Here is a 20360-nt window from a genome sequence, read left to right as displayed (position 1 = left end):
AATAAAAATGGACAAAATCGCACTAATGTAGCTCAAATAAACTATAAAACATGTTAAAACTATGCTATTATACACACCATAACCTTGTATGCTAAACTCCCCTACATTTGAATTCTACTCGTCTTGAGTGAATCAAAGTACCACTCAAATCTCAATGTAAATCATGTGGAATCCGGAGTACAAGTCACTTAACATAATCATAACATAATGATGTGAGTTATTTTATATAACTCATCTAGCATATTTTAGCACACATTTTATAGGATGGATTAAGTTAGTGAAGTTGTGATTAGTATGGCTTAGGAGATGAGTTTTTGCTAATTGAGGATTATTATAAAGCTTTGAGGTGATATTGACAATGAAGCCATAGTTAAAATTTAGAAGATCAAAAGATGAAGAAATGTCAGAAGATTCACACCTAGGCATACAGGAAAGCACGAACTAGCAAAATTCCACAAAAGGTTGGACAAGCCTCGCGTCTTTATTGCCACGACCCCCGGATGGAGCTGGCTCGGGCACGTGAATAGTTTCTACACCTTATTGCTATTTATAATAGTTAGATGTAAGTTGATTATCTCTGATCAACCTTCTATTGTTCTTATATTAATTTAGTTTTTATTTATTTTACAATTTTGCCTTCCAAGAATAGAGTTAGGCTTTTATCTAAGGGAGGTCATTTGGTTTAGAGTTACATTTTTTCCTTTCAACAGAATACTTCTCTTTGTCACCTATGGAGAACTAAACTACATTGTTTTTTTGCCTGAAATCTTGAAGCTTTGACTATGGTATTGTGTTTTTTTCTATTCTAGTTTTTGTCCCTTTATTTTTTATTTTGTTTATTATTGATTAACTTCATTGTCTCTCGTGAATTTATCTAGGAAGGCTGCTTCGAATCATAATTGAGATTCATAGTGCTAGGATCACATATTTCTAGGAATAGGTTAATCTAGTAGCAAATAAAGTTTACAGAGTTCTGGTTGTGAATGTAAATTGTGAGGAGAGAATTAATTGCATGCTATAAATAGATTGGTTTGTGTTTATAGTATGTACCTTTAACAAGGATAACAATATGATCAATGAACCAGAGATCACTAGATTACAATGATCAAGAACATAGTTGAATTGTTGAAAGTAATTAGGTGAAACAATATTCATTTTATAATAAGAAAATCAATCAAACATTCGTTCGTTAGTTATAACAAAACACACAAAGAAACCCCTTTTTCACGCGTTCAATTACTTAGTTGGTAATTTGTTCTAAGAGATTATATACTAGCTCCATGTGGGATCGACCATGTGCTTACCAGATACTTCTGTATTGGGTATTCATAGGATACATTTGACAGTGCATAATGACTGCGCTTCCGTCAAATTTGACGTCGTTGTCAGGGAGCCAAGTTATATCTTTATTTCAAATTACTAACTCTGTGTAGACCTATCTGACGGTCTACACCTGTGCTACTAATATATATTTTTAGTGGTGATTTTTGTCTTTTCAGAATCAACAGCATGAATGGCTTGTAGAATGATGAGAGAATCAATGGTGTGGGATGTAGCACACATTCCCAACGCCATTCTATTACCTTAAATGGATGAAGGCCCGGACTTCATCATGACTAAAGACATGGTGGATTTGCTCCTCTTTATTTTGGATGAATGATGAAGATCATGTCATGCACATGAGCAATTCAGAGGGTGTGCGCCAGTATGAAACCAAGAAGGGTGGAAATGAGCAAATAAAAAAAGAAGGCCTTCCCTTTTTCACCAAAAGGAGAAGAAAATGCTTGGCTCAGTTATCTCCCTAGATGCAGTATCACTACTTGGTTAGATTTATACCAAGCATACCTTCAAAGAGTCTTCCCAAATTATTAACCAAATAATAAAAGAGATAAACACAATCGTACAAGAATAGCATGAAATCCTCTACAACTATAGAGAGTGATTCTAGAAATTGTGTATGAGTAGCCCAAATCATAACATCTTGGATAAATCTCTGGTTTAACGCTCTAGTAGTTTCTTTAAGAGCCAAGTAGAATGTTATTTGATGTATCATGTGGAGGATTAATATACGAATGGACACCGGAGCAGAACCTCAACGTCTTCCATGGTCTTGTTGATAGCACTCAACCATTGACAAAGAAGCTAAACCCAGGTTAATGAAGAGGAGAAAGAACCACCAAAGGCCAATCAAATGAGTGACGTTGATGCATTCCAGGAGCGCAATGATCACACGGATCTCTGAGGTCGACTTCTTCAATGTCGTTAGATATAGATTTGCTAGACTTAGGAGTTAAGTTTAGAAATACTATATATACGTGCATTAAGTGTTGTTAGGTACACGAGCTTAGGATCCTAAGAGAGCCTAAGAGAGAAATCTAGAGAGCTTTGAAAACTTCACTTGCTTAGAGAGGAGAAAAGCAAATTAGAACATAGTTGATAGCTAGAGAAAAGCTACTATGTGTTAAGGTTGCTGTGAAGAGAGCTAGTGTCTAAAACACCTTAGAGCCTGAGTGATAGATATTGCTTGTATGTGTTGAAACGCATATAGTATTGTGAGGGAGAGTTACTTAGAGTTAAAACTAGCTCTACTGTTGTAATTTCTCTTGATTAATATAATCTTAGTGGCGAGTTTCCCGGGCTTATTAGAAGCTTAGGGTTCTCACCTTGGAAACATCCTTGGATTAAGCTGAACTTTCTACTCATATTTTTAAGTTCAACATTGTAGCTAATCTCCCCTTCTTCAACTCTAACACATTAGCTCACTAGCTTATTATGTTATCTTGGAGATTAGACTAGCTTAATTGTGTTTATATCAGATACATCTTTTAAACACTTAAGCGAGTCGATCAAAAGACTAACTCGTCGATCCTACATACCACGATCCGCAGCAAGAATTATGTGACTCCCACCAGGAGCACAGACACGAATCGCGCCTAAATGCCACTTTCCATGGCCAAACCCGACGTAACCCGCATTTTTAATGAAAGAAAATAGAACAAAGAGGTGATTGGATACTTATGTTCGTCCTGATTTTTCACCTCTCGGTTTTGTACTACCCCCCCCCCCCCCCCCTTCCCACACACACACACACCTTTCCTTGACGCACATAGAAGTACTAGAAAGATCACTAACAAAAAGGAGTTGTTTGGAACATTTAGTAGTGTGAGGTAAACATTCCAGTGTTGAAATTGTTCAAAGCATTCCACGATATGCCAAGTTCTTGAAGGATCTTTTCAAAAATCAAAAGGAACCAGAAGGTGAAAGGACATCAGAAAATCAAGGTGAGTGAAGAAGTCTCAGTAATATTCCCAGAGACAAATCCTATGGTGATTCACGTATGTATTCTATTCCATGCACTATTGGAGAAAGAAGATTTGATTAGGATATGCTGGATCTAGGAGCTTTAATAAATGGATTTCCTACTCTTTATACAAAATCTTTGGGTTTAGGGCCTTTGACTGAAATAGGAGTAGATGCTCAACTAGCTGCTAGATCTAGTATATATCCCAAGAGAGTAACTGAGGATGTCCTTGTTAAGGTAGATAAATTAATATTCATTGCGGACTTTTATGTGATAGACATGAAACATTGATAAAACTTCAGAAACCATACTATTAGGCAGACCATTCTTAAAAACTACTGGAACACAAATACATATGGTTAATGGAACACTAACAATGGAATTTCATGAAGAAACATTCACCTATAATATGAATGGAACTATGCAACACCCACATGATGGTCATTCTCTATTTGTTATTGATGCTATGGAATGTACTATGCAAGAGGTATTTGATATCTCTAGCACTGATAAACTAAAATGTGTTATAGAAAATAGCATTATGACTCCAAATATAGAACGTGTGATATCCATTGGTATGCAGGAGGTGATTGCAAACCTAGACGCACCAAGTGAGGATCCTGATCATCCTTTGGTCAATGGCCCCAATCCACTAATCCCTCTGAGCGAAAAGCTCCTACCTGCTATTGTGCACGCACCAGATATTGAACTCAAACAACTACCATAATCATTTTAAATATGCATTTATAAGAGAAGTAGAGAAGTTGCATGTCATCATCTCTAGTAAGCTCTCAAACATGCAACAAGAGAAGCTTGTAGTTGTACTTAAGGAGCATAAAAAAAGGGTTAGGCTGGACAATCGATGATATCAATGGGATTAATTCAGTAACGTGCACAAACACGGGTTCTTCTAGAAGAAGGAGATAAGACGTCAAGGCAACCTGATGATCCCACAAGATGTGTGTCGTTATGCTCGGTCAAAGTAAATTTCCTGACTAGCAACCCTATCTAGTAAAGTGGCAAGTAAGGGTCGAATCCCAATTGGAGTCAGCTTATCAGTTCTTGTGTAATTAATGTGATCAACTCTGAAAGTAACCAAAATGGGGAATGGAATGAAACCTAAATTACCTAAGATTGTAAAACAATATGAGAAAGCACTTCATTCAACAAGTATTCACGCAAACGGATAGATTGGTCGATCATTGTCTCCTAATGACGGTCGGATTCATCTTACAATTCATATTATATGGTTGTCCTAATCCTTGTTCTTGTATAGTTAATAGTTCAACTAGTTCTACTAATACTTACTCAACTACAACCCTGAAACTATCAAGATTTAATAATCAAGCAGCACGAACTCAGGAATAGATAAGTGCATGCAATACCATTGACTTAAGTTGATATTTAACACACAATAAACTCTCTCCACAATCACAATCCCAACTAGGGTCACGCAATTCGATTCGCTACATATAAAGATGGGACTCTCCAACTCGGACAAGTCAAATCCCAACAATATGAATAGATCTAATCACCTAGGTAGATAAGCTAGAGAGATAAATCAAATTCAATGAACAGTTAAGTGTAACAGATATGAAAAAATCGAAATATGAATAAGAAACAAAGTATAAGTCTTATAACCGAATCGAATCATTTGAAGGTTTCAACTTGTTGAACGAAGCAAAAAAGACTACTTTAGACATAGTTCTCTCAACAACGTAAACTGATCTAAGATGGAATGTAGGATAATGGAGGCAAGGCTTCATAAACCCTATTTATTCTCCTAAAACATAAAGAAACTAATACTAAAAATCCTTCCAGAAGCTCCATCAGATAGGAGGAAAGAGGCCCAAAGTGAATCGCAGAAGGAAAGGGCTCGCGGCACTCCCGGCCCAATAGGGACGCGGTAGCGCCCATGTAGGCACGTTCGTGTCTAGGAAGATCTTGGTCAGGCTGTGTACGAGCAGTGGTGCGGTCATGCCACCTATGGTGCAGTCACGCCCTAGGCTTTGTATCTTGGCACGGCTGCATCATCTCTTGCGCGGTCGCGCCTTCGTCCCTTGGTAATCTTCGCTTCATCTTCTCTCTAATGCCTATAATACTCATGAATAACGCCTTTGCTCTGCGAGGTCCGGATTACAATAATATGCTCCATAATATTGTCAAATCACCTATAAATGACGCTAACGACCATTGATGCGCTATGCAATATATCACATATCACAACCACAGAGGCGACTGAATCCATCAATGGTGGAGGTAGTGAAGAAGGAGGTGCTAAAACTCCTACAAGCTGACATGATCTATACAATTTCAGACATTGAATGGGTCAGCCCACTCAGGTAGTCCCAAAGAAAGAGGGGACTATAGTAGTAGAAAATCAGCAGGAATAATTTGTCCCCACCAGAACCATCACAGATGGAGTTTGTATTGACTATCGCAAGCCGAACGCGGTAACTCGTAGGGATTACTTTCCTCTACCTTTCATGGAACAAATGCTCAAACAACTTAGTTGGTTGTTCCTATTACTGTTCCTGGACGACTATTCAGGATACTTCCAAGTGGCTATAGCACAAGCAGATCAAGAGAAGATGATGTTCACTTGTTCATTTACCACATTTCATACCGCAGAATGCCTTTTGGACTTTGTAACGGTCGCTAATTTCCAATAACGTATGGTTAGTATTTTCTCTTAGTATATAGAAAACTTCATTGAAGTATTTATGGATGATTTTACTGTTCATGGGCATAGTTTTGACAACTGTCTAATACATCTGACACTTGTACTTACAAGATGCATAGAAACTAATCTAGTTCTTAATTATGAGAAGCGTTATTTTATCATAGAAAAGGGTATATTCCTTGGCCATATTGTGTTGGCCAAGGGTATTGAGGCCGATAAGAAAAATATTGATGTAATTCAGTCTATGTCTTATCCTATTAATGTTCGTGAACTGCGTTCTTTCTAAGGCCATGCAGGTTTTTACCGTAGGTTTATAAAACACTTTTCAAAGATCTCATCACCCTTGTGTGAACTACTGAAGAAAGAGGTTAATTTTGAAATAAGTGAAGGTTGCAATAAGGCATTTGACAAGCTGAAAGAACGATTGGTGAGTGCACCAATCATAAAATCACCAGAATGATCCCGACCCTTCGAGATTATGTGTGATCCAAATGATTAAGCAGTCAGGGCCGCCCTCGGCCAAAAATACGGATGTGCTTCTCATGTTATCTACTATGCGTCTATCACACTGAATGGAGCGCAACAAAACTACTCCACCACTGAGATGGAAATGCTTGTTCTAATGTTTTCTTTAGAGAAGTTTCGACAATATATGTTGGGAGCCAAAGTTATCATTTACACTAACCACGCAACGCTTTGTTTTTTAATGACAAAGAAAGACGCCAAAACACGGCTAGTAAGGTGGGTTCTCTTGCTTTCCGAGTTACATATTGAAATAAGAGACAATAAAGGGAACATAGGGTGTGATAGTTGATCATCTAAGCAGAGTCATCAAGGAAAAAAATGGAGATGCGTAGAAAATGCTCATACATGGTTAATTTCCTAAAGACGTGTTGTTCTGGGTAAAGGCTGTCCAGGATAAATCCCAAAACAATTTTGACAGAAACATGGTCGAGCCTACGTGCAATATGTTGCGACCCGTCCCATTATGACCGCGTTTCATCTTTGATGAAACCAGTACAAACCTAAATTCGATGTTGGATGACTACTAGATAATATTTTATGAGACCACGACACGCTCTGAGCTACTGGAGAACATCACTCACAAATCAATGCAATGCCAGAGCCAATCCGAGTTGAAGTCATAGTCTCAATCCGCAAAATGAACCATGGTATGCTAATATGGTTAATTAACATGGGTTTGTGGAGAGTTTCCACTAGGATCTGTCAAATCAATTATAGATAAGATGAAAAGAGAATCCCGGCTGTTCATATGGGATGATCCATAGATGTAGAGATACTGCAGATACCAAGTAATAAGATGCAGTTTGCCCGACAATGAGGTATTTGTCCTTACTTTTTGTCATACTGAGCATGTGACGGTCATTATGGGGATAATAAGAGAGATAGGAAGGTATTAGAATCATGACTCTATTGACCTCACATCTTTCAGGATGCTAATGCGTTATGTAAATCATGTGACCAATGCCAGAGGGCATGGAATATGAATAGGAGAGTTGAAATGCCACAAGTATTGTTGATATTTTACAAGATTTTTTATGTTTGGGATATTGATTTTATGGGACCATTCCCCAACTCGTCAGTGTACACTTATATATTGCTTGTAGTGGACTAAGTCTTCAAATGTGTGAGGTGAAAGCCGCTAGGATTGATGATCCCAAAGTAGTTACAGGTTTCCTTAAGGTAAACATTTTTTCTAGGTTTGGATACCCAAGTTCTTGATAAGTGATTGTGGTACTCATTTCCTGAATAAGACGGTTGTCGCACTACTTCGAAAATATCACGTAAAACAGATAGTGTCAACCGTATGCCACCCGCAAACAAATGGACAAGCCGAGGTGTCAAATCAGTAGATCAAGATTGTTCTCGAAAAGACTGTTGCACCTCATAGAAAGAACTGGAGCGAGCGCCTCAATGACGCTCTATGGGCCTATAGAACCGTGTACAAAACACCTATCTGAATGTTATCGTTCTGGTTAGTGTACGGTAAGGCTTGCCACCTCCCTATAGATCTTGAGCATAAAACATTATCGGTGGTCAAGAATACATTATGAGGTTCGACGATGTCGGTGAGTTATGGAAGCTGCAGCTACAAAAACTGGACAAATATGCCATGACGCATACGACAATGTAGTTCTTTACAAAAAGAAGACCAAAATATGGCATGACAAGGAAATCTTGAGGGAGGAATTTCATAGAGGAGACAAGGTATTAATCTATCAATCATGACTTCGACTTTTTCTAGGAAAACTTCTTTCCAGATAGGCATGACCATACATAGATGACAGAGCATGTCCCCGTGGAGTTGTGGACATACACAACCCTAGAAACAAGACGGTGTTCAAGGTGAATGGTCAAAGGTTAAAACCTTGCTAGGATGGTTGGAGCAACGCTAACGTAGAAGAAGCAATTCTTGCGAAGCTCAACAAAAGAGAAGGATAGACAATTGCATTCGCCAAGCGGAAAGACGTTACTTAAAAATAAGAAGAAAAAACGAAGGAAAAAATATATAAAAAACCCTACCTACAACCCAATTTTCACCAACCACTCGCCGCAACCCCTCTCGAACACTCCTATTTTGTTGCTCCCTCCTTCGCCACCAACAGAGGCCAATTTTTCCACCAACCGCACCCCGTGTCCTTATTGTCTTGCCCGCACCCAGAGACAACAACCAGATTCACTCCAAAACAAAGATTTGATAAGATACACACTTAAAACCACTAATCATTGGTTTATTTTGCTTCACCTCCATGTTTTCGACCCTAAAAGACATAAAAATCCCAAATTTCCCGTCTTTTGAGAGTGACTATGAGGTTAAGCACATTTTCCGAAGACTTCTTGGGTGTTTCCAGCTATTCCAACACCACTAGCAACTACCACCACTTGAAACTGAGTCGCGTCCCTTGTCGCCCCGAATACCACTCTCTGCAGATTTTGTCCGAGAACACCTTGCCTGGATTTTTTATGAGCTTAACTTAATTCGTTATAAATCAATCTTAACCCCCTCGGTTATTGCTTAAGTTCATCTATTATTAGTATCCAAGTCAGGAACAAATGGTGGACAATTGAAGAGTTAGCTTTAACTGAGGAACTTCAGGGATGCGACTTTGCCAAGAAAAGCAATGTTATCTACATTCTCGTGATGCGGGAATTAGGCATCTGGGACTGTCTTGAGACGCTTTTAGATTTCTAAGGGTAGGGAAAATTTCTGGCGATCAACCATCCGACATAAGAGGAGTTTTGCATTCAACTCCTCGCGACTTTCCATATGGTATAAGCTATATAACCAGCTGGTGGTCAGCTTTTCTTTTGAAAACTGCGAATATCATGTCCGAGTGGAGAACTTACAACAATGCATCGGCGTAACTGAAGATCCAACCCCAAGGTGGAAGGACAATGTCATCAAAGATCCATTTAATTTCTAGTTAGAGACTACTGGTGCACCCTTTGATCATAGCAACGAGTACAACAACAAGATTACACATCTGACGATGAGAGTGGCGTGCAAGCTACTGATGACCAGCATCCATGGGAACGGGAACGGGAATGTGAACCGTGTTTCTCAAGCGCTTCTCTCTCAGATTTGGTGTCTGACTCCTTTCAGCAATAGGGTTCCATGTTGTTCTACCGAGTTCGTCAGGGAACTTCTAAAGGTGAAGGGGATGATGGAATGTTGAGCGATCATACAGGGTCACCTTCTTACCTCACTTGGTTTGGTAGTAGGGGTGACTTTCTCAATGATGGAGTCAATTGCCTCGACATCGTATGATGTAGAGATGCTACAACACTCTCAATGCTTGACATTCGCCCACAACGCCTATTATTGGTTTTCGTACAAGGACGTGAGCCACAAGTACAAACTGTCATGCGAGTTCCCATGTGGACCTGAGGCTAGAGAGTTTTACATCCGGCCCAATGAGATGCCATTCCAAGACTACAACGCAGACAAGGCCGGTCCATCCAGACCTATGGGGGAGTTTAACCTCCAGGTTGACCAGCTAGCGGCGATCCACATAGATCATGAGGCCAGGACAAAGGTGATGAATCGAGAGACGAACAACACCCTTGCAATGATACACAGAATTCAGAGGCACCAGATGGCGATGTGGCCACACCACTTTCCATCACCATTCACCACCACAGTGAGTCATTCTATACTTTTCTCCCTTTCTATTGATACCTCTTTGGTTGTATTGAGGGTGTGTGCTATTACAAGTATGGGGGAGGTAACATTTGGCATCCTTATCTCTATCAGTTTGGTTTATTTGTGAGTTTTTCTTGCACTTAATGAGATTTTCCTATGTGATTTGGCACCCTACCGTGTGAAACGTACACAAATGGTGTGTTTTATTACTTTCTTATGGTTTTATGATCTTTCCATGTGGAATGTGCACGGATGACCGCCTATGACCTAGTTTTTGCTGCTTTTGATGTTTCTGTTTCACTTATAGTGCATCATTAGTAGTTACAAAAAGAAGAAAGAAAAGGCATAGACATATGAGAATTAATACAAAGAAACACCCAACATACAAAAGAAGAAGAAGAAGAAAGAAACAAGGAAAAAAGAAGGAAAGAAGGGATAAAAGAAGTAAGTATAAGAAAAGCCATTAAAAGATGCTTGGAGGCACACTACATTCATTTTCAATCGTACTGCTTCTTTAAGATATATGGCCTAGTTAAGTCATTTGAGTTGATAATCTCGTATTCTAAGTCGTTGTAGTGAATAACAATGATAATTAAGCTCATACTAGGATCAAGGCGCAATTAAATGGTGATTGTGCCTATTGGACCCAATGAATCATTTGAGTGGATAATCTCATATTCTAAGTTGAAGTAATGAAGGAACAAGGATATCTAAGCTTGTGTTAGGATGATAGAGCGATTATAGTGGTGATTAGGCCTTATTGGGCCCTATTAAGTCATATGAGGGGGTAATCTCGTATTCTAAATCGAAATAGTGAAGAAACAAGGACAACGAAGCTCGTATTAGGATAAAAGAGTGATTAAAGTCGTGACTAGGAATTATTGGGCTTGTTGGGCCCAATTAAGTCCTTTGTGTGGATAATCTCGTATTCTGAGTCGACGTAGTTATCCTTGTTCCTTCTATGTTGACTTAAAATACGATATTATCCACTCAAATGAATTAATTTTGCATAATAAGGTCCAATACCGCTTTAATCACTCTTTCATCCTAGTACGAGCTTAGTTATCTTTGTTCCTTCACTACGTCAACTTAAAATACGAGATTATCCACTCAAATAACTTAATTGGGCCCAATAGGCCCAGTCACCATTTAATCGTTATCTCATCCTAGTACGAGCTTAGCTATACTTGTTCATTCACTACATCGACTTAGAATAGGAGATTATCCACTCAAATGACTTAATTGGGCCCATAAGGCCCATTCACCACTTTAATAGCTTTTCATCCCAGTATGAGCTTATTTATCCTTGTTTCTTCATTACATCAACTTAGTATACGAAATTATCCACTCATATGACTTAATTGGGCCCAATCACCTATTAATTGCCCTTTTATTCAGAGCACGACCTTATTGGAGCCCACTTGACCCAATCCGGGCATGATAAAAAGGCTCAAGGAGCTCAATTCAGGGATGATAAGAGGTTCAATAAGGCTTGTTGAGCCGGACCCAAGAGGCCTAATGGGCCCAGAAAAGCCCAGTAGCATGTTCAAATTGGGCGTGCGACAGTGATACTGGCACGCCCATGTTGGGCGCGCCAGTGTCACAAAGGAGAAGCTGGATGGGCGTGCTAGTGCCTCATCCAGATTAGAGTTATTTTTCTATAATACCCTTACATGTTTAAGTTATGTGCGCAAAAGTTGCATACACAACTTAGTCATGTCAATTGGAGTGCATGTAAACAAAAAATAGAGTTCATACAAACACAACCTAAATATTACTATGAGAAGTTTGATACATTTGATTTATCTGAATCTAGTTAATCGGACCATAACCCAACATGTCTACCCGAAATAGTTTTTGACTGGTCTACTAGGATCTGATACAACTCAAATCCGAACAGTACATATCTGATCTCTTTCAGATTGATTGATAGAAAGTATATCAAAAAAAATTCATCATTTATAACCAGACCAGTAATCTTTGATACTCGATAACAAGGGTTAAGATAGCAGACCCCTTCAACAACGAATTGTTGCAATTACATATGATAATATAATAACTAGTACACGATTACATACTGCAACATCATCACATATGATAAATGAAATCTTTGCCACACAGTATTATATAAACAATCAATATAGACTTCGCAAATTAATGGCAATAGAAGATAACAGAACGCAGCATAAATATATCTCAAGGCAGACGAGGAAACTTGGAGAAATCTGGGGGCCTTTTCTCCACAAAAGCTTTCTTCCCTTCTCCACCTTCTTTAGTGTCGTAGAATACAAGACAGGCATTTGCTCCGAGTTCCTACATCCATATATAAAACTCATTGTTAAGCTCATATTATATCATTTCTGTAGTAGAATTCCAGAGGAATAATACCTGAAGCCCGGCATGCCCATCATCTACCGCGTTGATGGCTGATTTAAGCACCCGAATTGCAGTTGGACTGTTTCTCAGGATTTCGCGGCTCCATTTGACTGTTTCTTCCTCCAACTTCTCCAGCTAAACAAGGCAACAAAATTTGTAAGACTTGATACTAAACATGAAGAGTTTAGACGATAAATCAAACATGCAGGTTAGAGGTTCAACTCACAGGTACAACAGTGTTAACAAGTCCCATCTTCTCAGCCTCAGAGGCAGGGTATAACCTTGTTAAAAACCACATCTCCTTTGCCCTCTTTGGTCCAATCTAAATCATTCTCAACAAGTTCATGTTAGCAATTAGCCGGTATTTCAGACTTGGAAATGACACTGAAGAGACTTACCAGTCGGGTCATAATGGAGCTTCCATATCCTGCATCAAAGCTGCCAACCTTTGGACCAGCCTGGCCAAATATGGCATTATCTGCAGCAATTGTTAAGTCACATATCATATGCAGTACATGTCCTCCTCCAACGGCATATCCAGAAACCTGGAGGCATATACATTACTTAGTCAGTCCTGAGCTTAGTTAAACCAGAAACACTTTGATGAAGGTAAGAAGAAACTGGACTCCACCATTGCAATTACTGGTTTTGGAAGCCTGCGAATCTGGGCCTGCGAGAGCGGAAAAGGCAGTAAAAGCAAGTCACCAAAATATCAAAACATTTAGAGAATCTACAATCAGATGCTAAAGTTTGAACTTCCAGGAATCATTTCAGTTTAATCATGAGATTCAGCTAACAGATACCTGCAACTCTATAAGATCGAGAGGACCATCCTCATCTGTTGCTGTCTGGTCTCCACCACTACAAAACGCTTTGGACCCCTGCAATAGTATGTCCGCTTCTTAGGGTGTGTTGAATTTCAGATTAGTACTAGGCGACTTCAGAAAAAAGCATCCATTTTCCAATTAGTGATGTCCTTAGTCTAGCCCAACTCTCTGAAGTTGCAAGTAACGGAAAAGATATCTACCTGCCCGGCGAGAATAATCACCCCTATAGTCGTATCTTCTCTGGCCTCATTAAACGCCCATCTTAGCTCCTAATCGTGCGAGGCCGAAAGGCATTTCTTTTCTCTGGCCTATTAATTGTAACCTAATCACATAATTGTACAATTAGAGCCTGCAATCACTATTTTGTTCGCAGTTGCAAGAATCGAACTAGCAAGAAATTATTTTTTAGGTGGAGACTCGGCACCTTAGCAATTCCTTCACCGACAGCCTTTTCATAGATGATATCTGTGAAATCATTGCCTAATTCATGACGGATGATCCTCCACGAAACCGGGAGGGTGGAAACCTGACCGTGAATCCGCTGGACTCTGTCCTTGGTTGAGCTTGATGACGAAGTGCTGCTGAAGTTGACAGATCGCGTATCCGTATTATTGATCGGAATCAAGTGACCTCCGATGCGTGACATTCTCCTGCTTGCGGACTCCATTTCACCGCCGGCGTAGTTTCCGGTGTCAATTTCGAGTGATCTGTACGATTAATTTGATAAAGTTATGTAAGTTCTAGACTCAGCAAACCGAAGAAATATGAGATTACATGAGAAATTATAAAGATCACATACATAATCGAGAAATACCCCTAATTATTGGGCAGATCTTCGCTGTCGCTTGCGTAGATCAAGTGAAATTATGAGTGAAGACTGAAGAGGGACAGCAAAGGGGTTTTTGTAGACGGCGAGCCTGATCACTTTGACTACATAATTATACTATAATTCTATGAGCAGCCTCATAGAGAAAATTTTGCAATTGTTTATTTTGGTAGGGAAGTACTACGAAGAGTTGAGATATATGACTTCAACCTAGAGGCGCCAATTTTGAATTTCTGAGTGATGAGTTCCTTCCTTTCTTAATTTTAGAGTGTTGTTTTGAAATTTTATAATCTATTAATATATTTTGGTGGTTGCTCGCAAGAATTTTTTACTAATTATCGTATACGAAAATATCATGTTATATGTATTACATATCGTCACGGGTATAAATTATACCGTGTCACGCCACCGTGCGAAGCTCCACCACGTGACGCCAACAGCAGACACGCCCGTGATGGTCTGCCACAGCTTCCTCGTGACGCTACCCCCAAATCCCCCGTGACGTTGTCTGTCGCGGATCACGTGACGGGGAGGGTATTTTTTGCTATAAAAGCCCAAACACATCCAAACCCTTCCCACAACTCATTTCGGCCGCCCCCTTTGCTCCCTTTTGCAGTTCTCCCTCAGTAGAGATCCATTTTGCTTGTTTCAATTCAATCCAGTGCTCGTAGGTCTCTCGCTTCGTTGTTCTTCCTCCACACAGACCGAATCCGAAGTTCACATGGTTAGTTCTTCAATTTCTAGCTTGTTTGAGTTGTGTTTTATATAGATCTATAAGTTTTCATAGTAATTTTTGGAGGATTTAGTAGTTATATATGTTAATTTGTTGAATTAATGTGATATTAATGCATAATATTGTTGGAATCTTGAAGTATATGGAAGATTTTAGTTGATTTGGAAGATTTTTGGATGGATAGGTTTATAGGTTGAATTATTGGTAGTTTAAGTATTTAATCTTGTTAATTAGTTAAAATAATGTGAATTAATTTAAATTTATGGTTGAAATGTTGATATATATTGAGGTTTTAGTTGTAGTATTGATTTTGTGGGTATTTGGTTGTATAGGAATTTTTTTATAAATTTTTATGATTTTGGGTGGATGTTTTAGGTATTTAGGCAAAAGAATTAGCTTTAATTAATTTTTTTGGTTAAAATGTTGAAATTTTGGTTGATTATAGTTTTAGTATTGAATTTTTGTGTATTTGGTTTTATAGGTATTTTCTAAGAATTGTTCTAATTTTACGTGGATTTTTTAGGAATTTAGGTAAAACAATTAGATTTATTTAAATTCTATGGTTAAAATGTTGAAATTTTTGTTGATTGTAGTTGTAGTATTGAATTTGTGTGTATTTGGTTGTATAGGTATTTTATAAGAATTGTTGTATATTATTGTAGCATTTGTTGGTATTTATGTAAAAAAAAATTGATTTAAATTAATTTTATTTAGGAATATTGAGATTTTTGGTGATTTTAGCTATATATGTTGTTTAATAGCATTGCACATAAAAATTATCTTAGTAGTGAGTATGTTAAGTGGATTTGGTATTTTGGTAGTTATTAATGTTGGATTAGTAGGAAAAAAGTCTTCAATGTTTGTTGAGGTTGGGTTTGAGGTTCGATTTATAGTTTTCGGAATGATGTGTCGTATGTTTGCTGGATTGGGCTGAGCTTGCACTGGAACTCTGGACCGTGACACCCAGTACTTGCATGGTCGTGACGTATGTGGCTACCAGAGCCGTGACGTTATGGCTTCCAATGTCGTCCCGTGTTTTTGAATGAATCCCGCTTTTAGTTTGTTTTTAGTGTATGGTCAAGCCATGTCATTTACATTTTAACGTTGTGTATGCACGACCGTCTAGAGAGGATGGCGAAGAAGGTTGGTGGCATAGGATCCCGATCAGCACGGCACCAGAAAAGGGATGCTGTCAGGAATGCCGAGGAGACCGCGCGACTGACTACAAAGGAAGCGGCCAGAGCAGAAGCAGAATTGGGCGCTAAGGTGGCCCGGAAGAAGAAGCAGGGGGCTGAAAGGGCATCCGCCTCGGCCAATTACACGCCTGTGAGACATTTTGTCTCCGGGGATGGACAACAATGCGAGTCCGAGGAGCCCCCGTACCCGTATCCAATGTACCCCGAGGCATCCGGGTCACGCCATTCCATCTCCGGTGTGGGGTGGACGAGTTCATGGGAGACGCATCGTCTTCCCAACAGTTGATGCTGGGTTACTACGGTGCCCAACAGATGGGTGGTGGGTCTGATTACCACCAAGGAGGCGGGTCCGGACACCACGCAGACGAGGGATCGGAATTCCACTACGTTGGTGGTTCCGCACCACAGTACGGTCAAGGGTCACACTACGAATACGGCGGTGGCTCGCAACCGTACTACGGTGGTGACTATCAAGGAGATTGGTCCGCCTACGGTTATGATCGGGGCATGGATGAAGGAGTGGAAGAGGAAGAGCCCGGATTGGAGTATGTTTAATAAAGTACAATATTGTTAACGATAAGTTAATTTTGATAAGCCAGATCACGATTTGTTTCAACATTAAATATGTCTTGTAGGGTGAGTGGAGGGCGCGAACACCGTGGAACGCCCAACGGATGACGGGGGGTGCAGGTCAGTAGGCTGCAGATGATGTGGCCATGGAGGAGGTTGTCGGTCGGTGACAGAGGAGACCCAACAAGGCCATCACCGTCGATCCCTACCGTACCGTAGGGGTCAGCGGTGGGCCGGAGAACCCTGAGTTACTTCGTGGGTTCCTGCCCACGTTACGTACGACATATGACGGGGAATCATAAGTTACATGTTCAATTTAATGTCCTTAAGTTCCAGTATGTTGTTCTTACATAAATTCTAAAATGGATATGTAGGGTCGAACGTGCAATTTCCAGTTCCGCCACAAGATAATGCGTGCTTGGACCGCAGAGAGGGGGACACCCATGTTATTTGTTGTTGTGATGCCCAGCTTGAGCACATCCGGGGCTTGATTTACGAGCACGTGGAGAGAACTGTTCATGGCGTTCGTGGAGAGGTGGCAGCCCGAGACGAACTCATTTCACCTACCTTTCGGTGAGATGACAATCACCCTCATGACGTTTACCAGCAGATGAAGCTATCCATTCCGCAACAACATGTTGTACTCTGCGAAGATGGTTGACAGGTTGTCGTTCGGTCCGGACAAGTATTTCTTCAACACTGAATGCGCTCCTTCAAGCCTGGTTTCGTTGACGAGAGATGTTTGGTTATACTATACGTCAAATGCATCAGATGGTAGAAGAAAACGTTACTTTAGTTTTACCTGTTTGTTGTGTTCTACCCCAGCGTGAATGTGTCATATGTCCATGTTGCAACAAGCTTCTCCTTATGAGGTTTGAACCAGGTTTGGTGCGCGTAGGCATGTAATCTTTCTAGTCCACGCCAGTTCTGAAAAAGTTTTTCTCTCTTGGCATTGTAGTCCTCCTCATTGGTGCAATAGAATAGATCACTGTAAGCGTTAGCCACTCAGGTCGCCCTGGCCTTGTCGGTCAACTTCCGTGCAAACAACTCGATGTTTCGTTGGACATGAAGCATGCATAGCAAGAACTTCGTGTTTGAAACAGACGGTAAACTGGCTTCATCAACACGCCTCCCGATCCGTCACTACACATGTCGGTTGTTGGTTTGACTTTGAAGAACAACTTTGCAAGTTGCTCTATGGCCCATGTATAGTTCTCGGTCTCTTCGTGGGCAAGGAATGCTCCGGCGATGTTGAAATTCTTCCACGTCGATGTGACACCTACAATCTCCAGGAAGGGACTGTCGTACCTGTACGTAAAAGGGAAGTTCTAAACAACAACATAGATCAATCTCACACGATACAAAACATGAATCCGGGGAGATGGACTTACACATTAGTGGAGTAAGTGGAGTCTAGCAAGAGAACGTAGGGAAATGCCCTTAGTAGCCTTATCCCATCCGGCTTGCAAAGAAAACGTCTTGGATCTTGTTTGTTTCCGGGTCGGACGTGTACTCCACATAATACTCGTTCTCCTTACACTTTTTGAAGAACTCTTGCACAACAGTACGTCCTTCCCTCCTGAAATTCTGATTGATGTTATAAATTTGCTTGATGCTCGTCACATTGTTTGGGTTGGACAACATCCCCAGTACGTGCCTCGGTTGTACATGTACTTCAGCCATCTCTTTCATCAGCTTCAACTCTTTCTTCGTGGGACGGCCAGCGTACGCGTTTCCGTGCAGGTTGTCGCTGATGACATGGTTTGTGTGTTCCCTTGTGCACAACAATATTCCAACGGTCCAGCGGTTCCTCAAAGACTTGTATGAGGAACGGACAGTCGCACTGTCTCACTCTTGTTCTTATTTTCTCGCTTGGGATTTGGTTGGCGTGCTTTACCTCCCTTCTGGTACGTTAACCATGTCACAGGCTTTCTACCCTTAGTTCCTCTGTCAACCCTGTAGTTGACGAGCATGAAGTTGAGCTTCTTTGCCTCCCCCTTTGCCCATGAAATTATGTCTTCTCTGTCGTCGAAGATCTTATCTGTGACAAAGTACTCTCTATAGTCCTTTGATGTTATAGGTTCCGGTGTAGCCACGTTCTCGAACTTCGGTAGAGTGTATAGGGGTGGCCATTCCAAAATTATGTACCTCGTTCCAAACCACTCTGGCTTGGGAAGCTTGCCGGACAACTCATCCTGGGGGGCTATCTTCGTCATCCGTGAAGCCAAGACTGAATTTGGGGATTGGACAATCGAGGAAGGAATCTACCGGTCTCTGTTGGCACATTTGTGTAGTCTGAGTAAGACACTTGAGGTTGTAGGCCGTCTCAATACACGGTTGGGACCTGTATTCGATCTAGGCTTTCATATGAATCAGGAACATAGGGTTGTTCAGAAATTTGCTCCCCATGGAGACGATGAGTTATTGTCGTATGTGTCTGGTGTAATCTGTACGTTTATAACAAAAGAGATACCAACTGTGATCTTGTAGAACTAAATGCAAATCAGCTTAAGCAACATAACATAAAAAGGTGCAATAGAACATAATAATAAAGTTTCATGCAGCACAAAACAGGTAGACATATATGCTAACTAACCATAGGGCTTAATGAAGAAATAAATCGTATGCTAACTAACCAGATTGTTGTAAACTTATGGAACCAAAATGAATAAATAAATCACATTACTACGACATAATGCAACATACCACACCATAGGGCTTAATCAAGACTATTGGAACTCTACAATGATAAACATATATGCTAACTAACCTCATTGTTGTAATCTCCCGATAAATATGATGTGTTTGGATCCACCCCTAGATCCATGCGTTCATCATGCTCAGAATGACTACATTCATCACCCTCTTCATGTTTTACTCTCTCAATACTCATTTTCTTAAACTTTGATAACAAAAACTTCTTCATTTTGTTACAATGCAGAGAAATATTGTGAATGGATTGGTGAATGGAGATGGTGAGGAGTAGGGCCTTAAATAGGAGAATATGAAGCTCATTTGTGGATGAAAGTGGTCAAAGAAGCAGGTTTCCGGGTCAGGTCATTGCAGTCTTCAGCCATGGACACATCAAAACAGAGGCATGAGCTTGATACGACAGCCTATTTCTGGGTTTTCAGACTAACTTGCGGTGCGTGACGGGAACCACCATCCCAAACGTAACTTTTGGTGTCACTCTGAACGTGACGACCAAATCATTGGGCTATAACACAAATTTTACATACATGGTCCATTTAAGGGTTACTGGATGGGCTATTCTCTTGTTCACCTTGAAGTTGTGTCTTCATGGGCTATTTTCTTGTTGACATTGAATTTATGTATTGTTGGACTATTTTCTTGTTCACATTAGAGTTATGGCTTGTTGGGATGTTTTATTGATGTACAACTAGTAGCAATGTTGTCAACTTGATACTCTCTTACCATTAAACTACAAAATATTGAAAACATGAGGACACTGGCTGTTACAAGATTACATTGTTTCTAGGTGACGCGATATTCTTTCAATTACTAAATAGAAAATTCTTCAAATAGCATTACATTGTTTCTAAATAAGGCGATTCTGCTTTCGATATCTCTCCCAGGACAATTGCCACTTGTTCCCTGCAAAGTTTCATAAAACAAAACAGAAATCATGGGTTAGGATCTGTCTTAGGTTTTCTAAGACAACT

General features: G+C 40.1%; 1 protein-coding gene across 1 annotated transcript; it reads right to left on the bottom strand.

Annotated features, from left to right (window-relative positions):
• Window positions 1-12345: 12345 nt before the first annotated feature.
• LOC141248753 (uncharacterized) lies at window positions 12346-14019 on the bottom strand. Its single transcript, XM_073669437.1, is given in 9 exon segments — window positions 12346-12462; window positions 12538-12660; window positions 12752-12847; window positions 12924-13070; window positions 13157-13195; window positions 13329-13406; window positions 13553-13623; window positions 13626-13674; window positions 13777-14019. Coding segments are annotated over 9 exon segments (963 nt in total).
• Window positions 14020-20360: the final 6341 nt, after the last annotated feature.

The sequence above is a fragment of the Phyllobates terribilis genome, unplaced genomic scaffold (genome assembly GCF_046119375.1).
Source record: "Phyllobates terribilis strain yellow unplaced genomic scaffold, ASM4611937v1 Scaffold_4042__1_contigs__length_65987, whole genome shotgun sequence".
Taxonomy (NCBI): Eukaryota; Metazoa; Chordata; class Amphibia; order Anura; family Dendrobatidae; genus Phyllobates; species Phyllobates terribilis.
The sequence above is the reverse complement of the archived record's forward strand: the minus strand, read 5'-3'. Positions and strand labels throughout refer to the sequence as shown.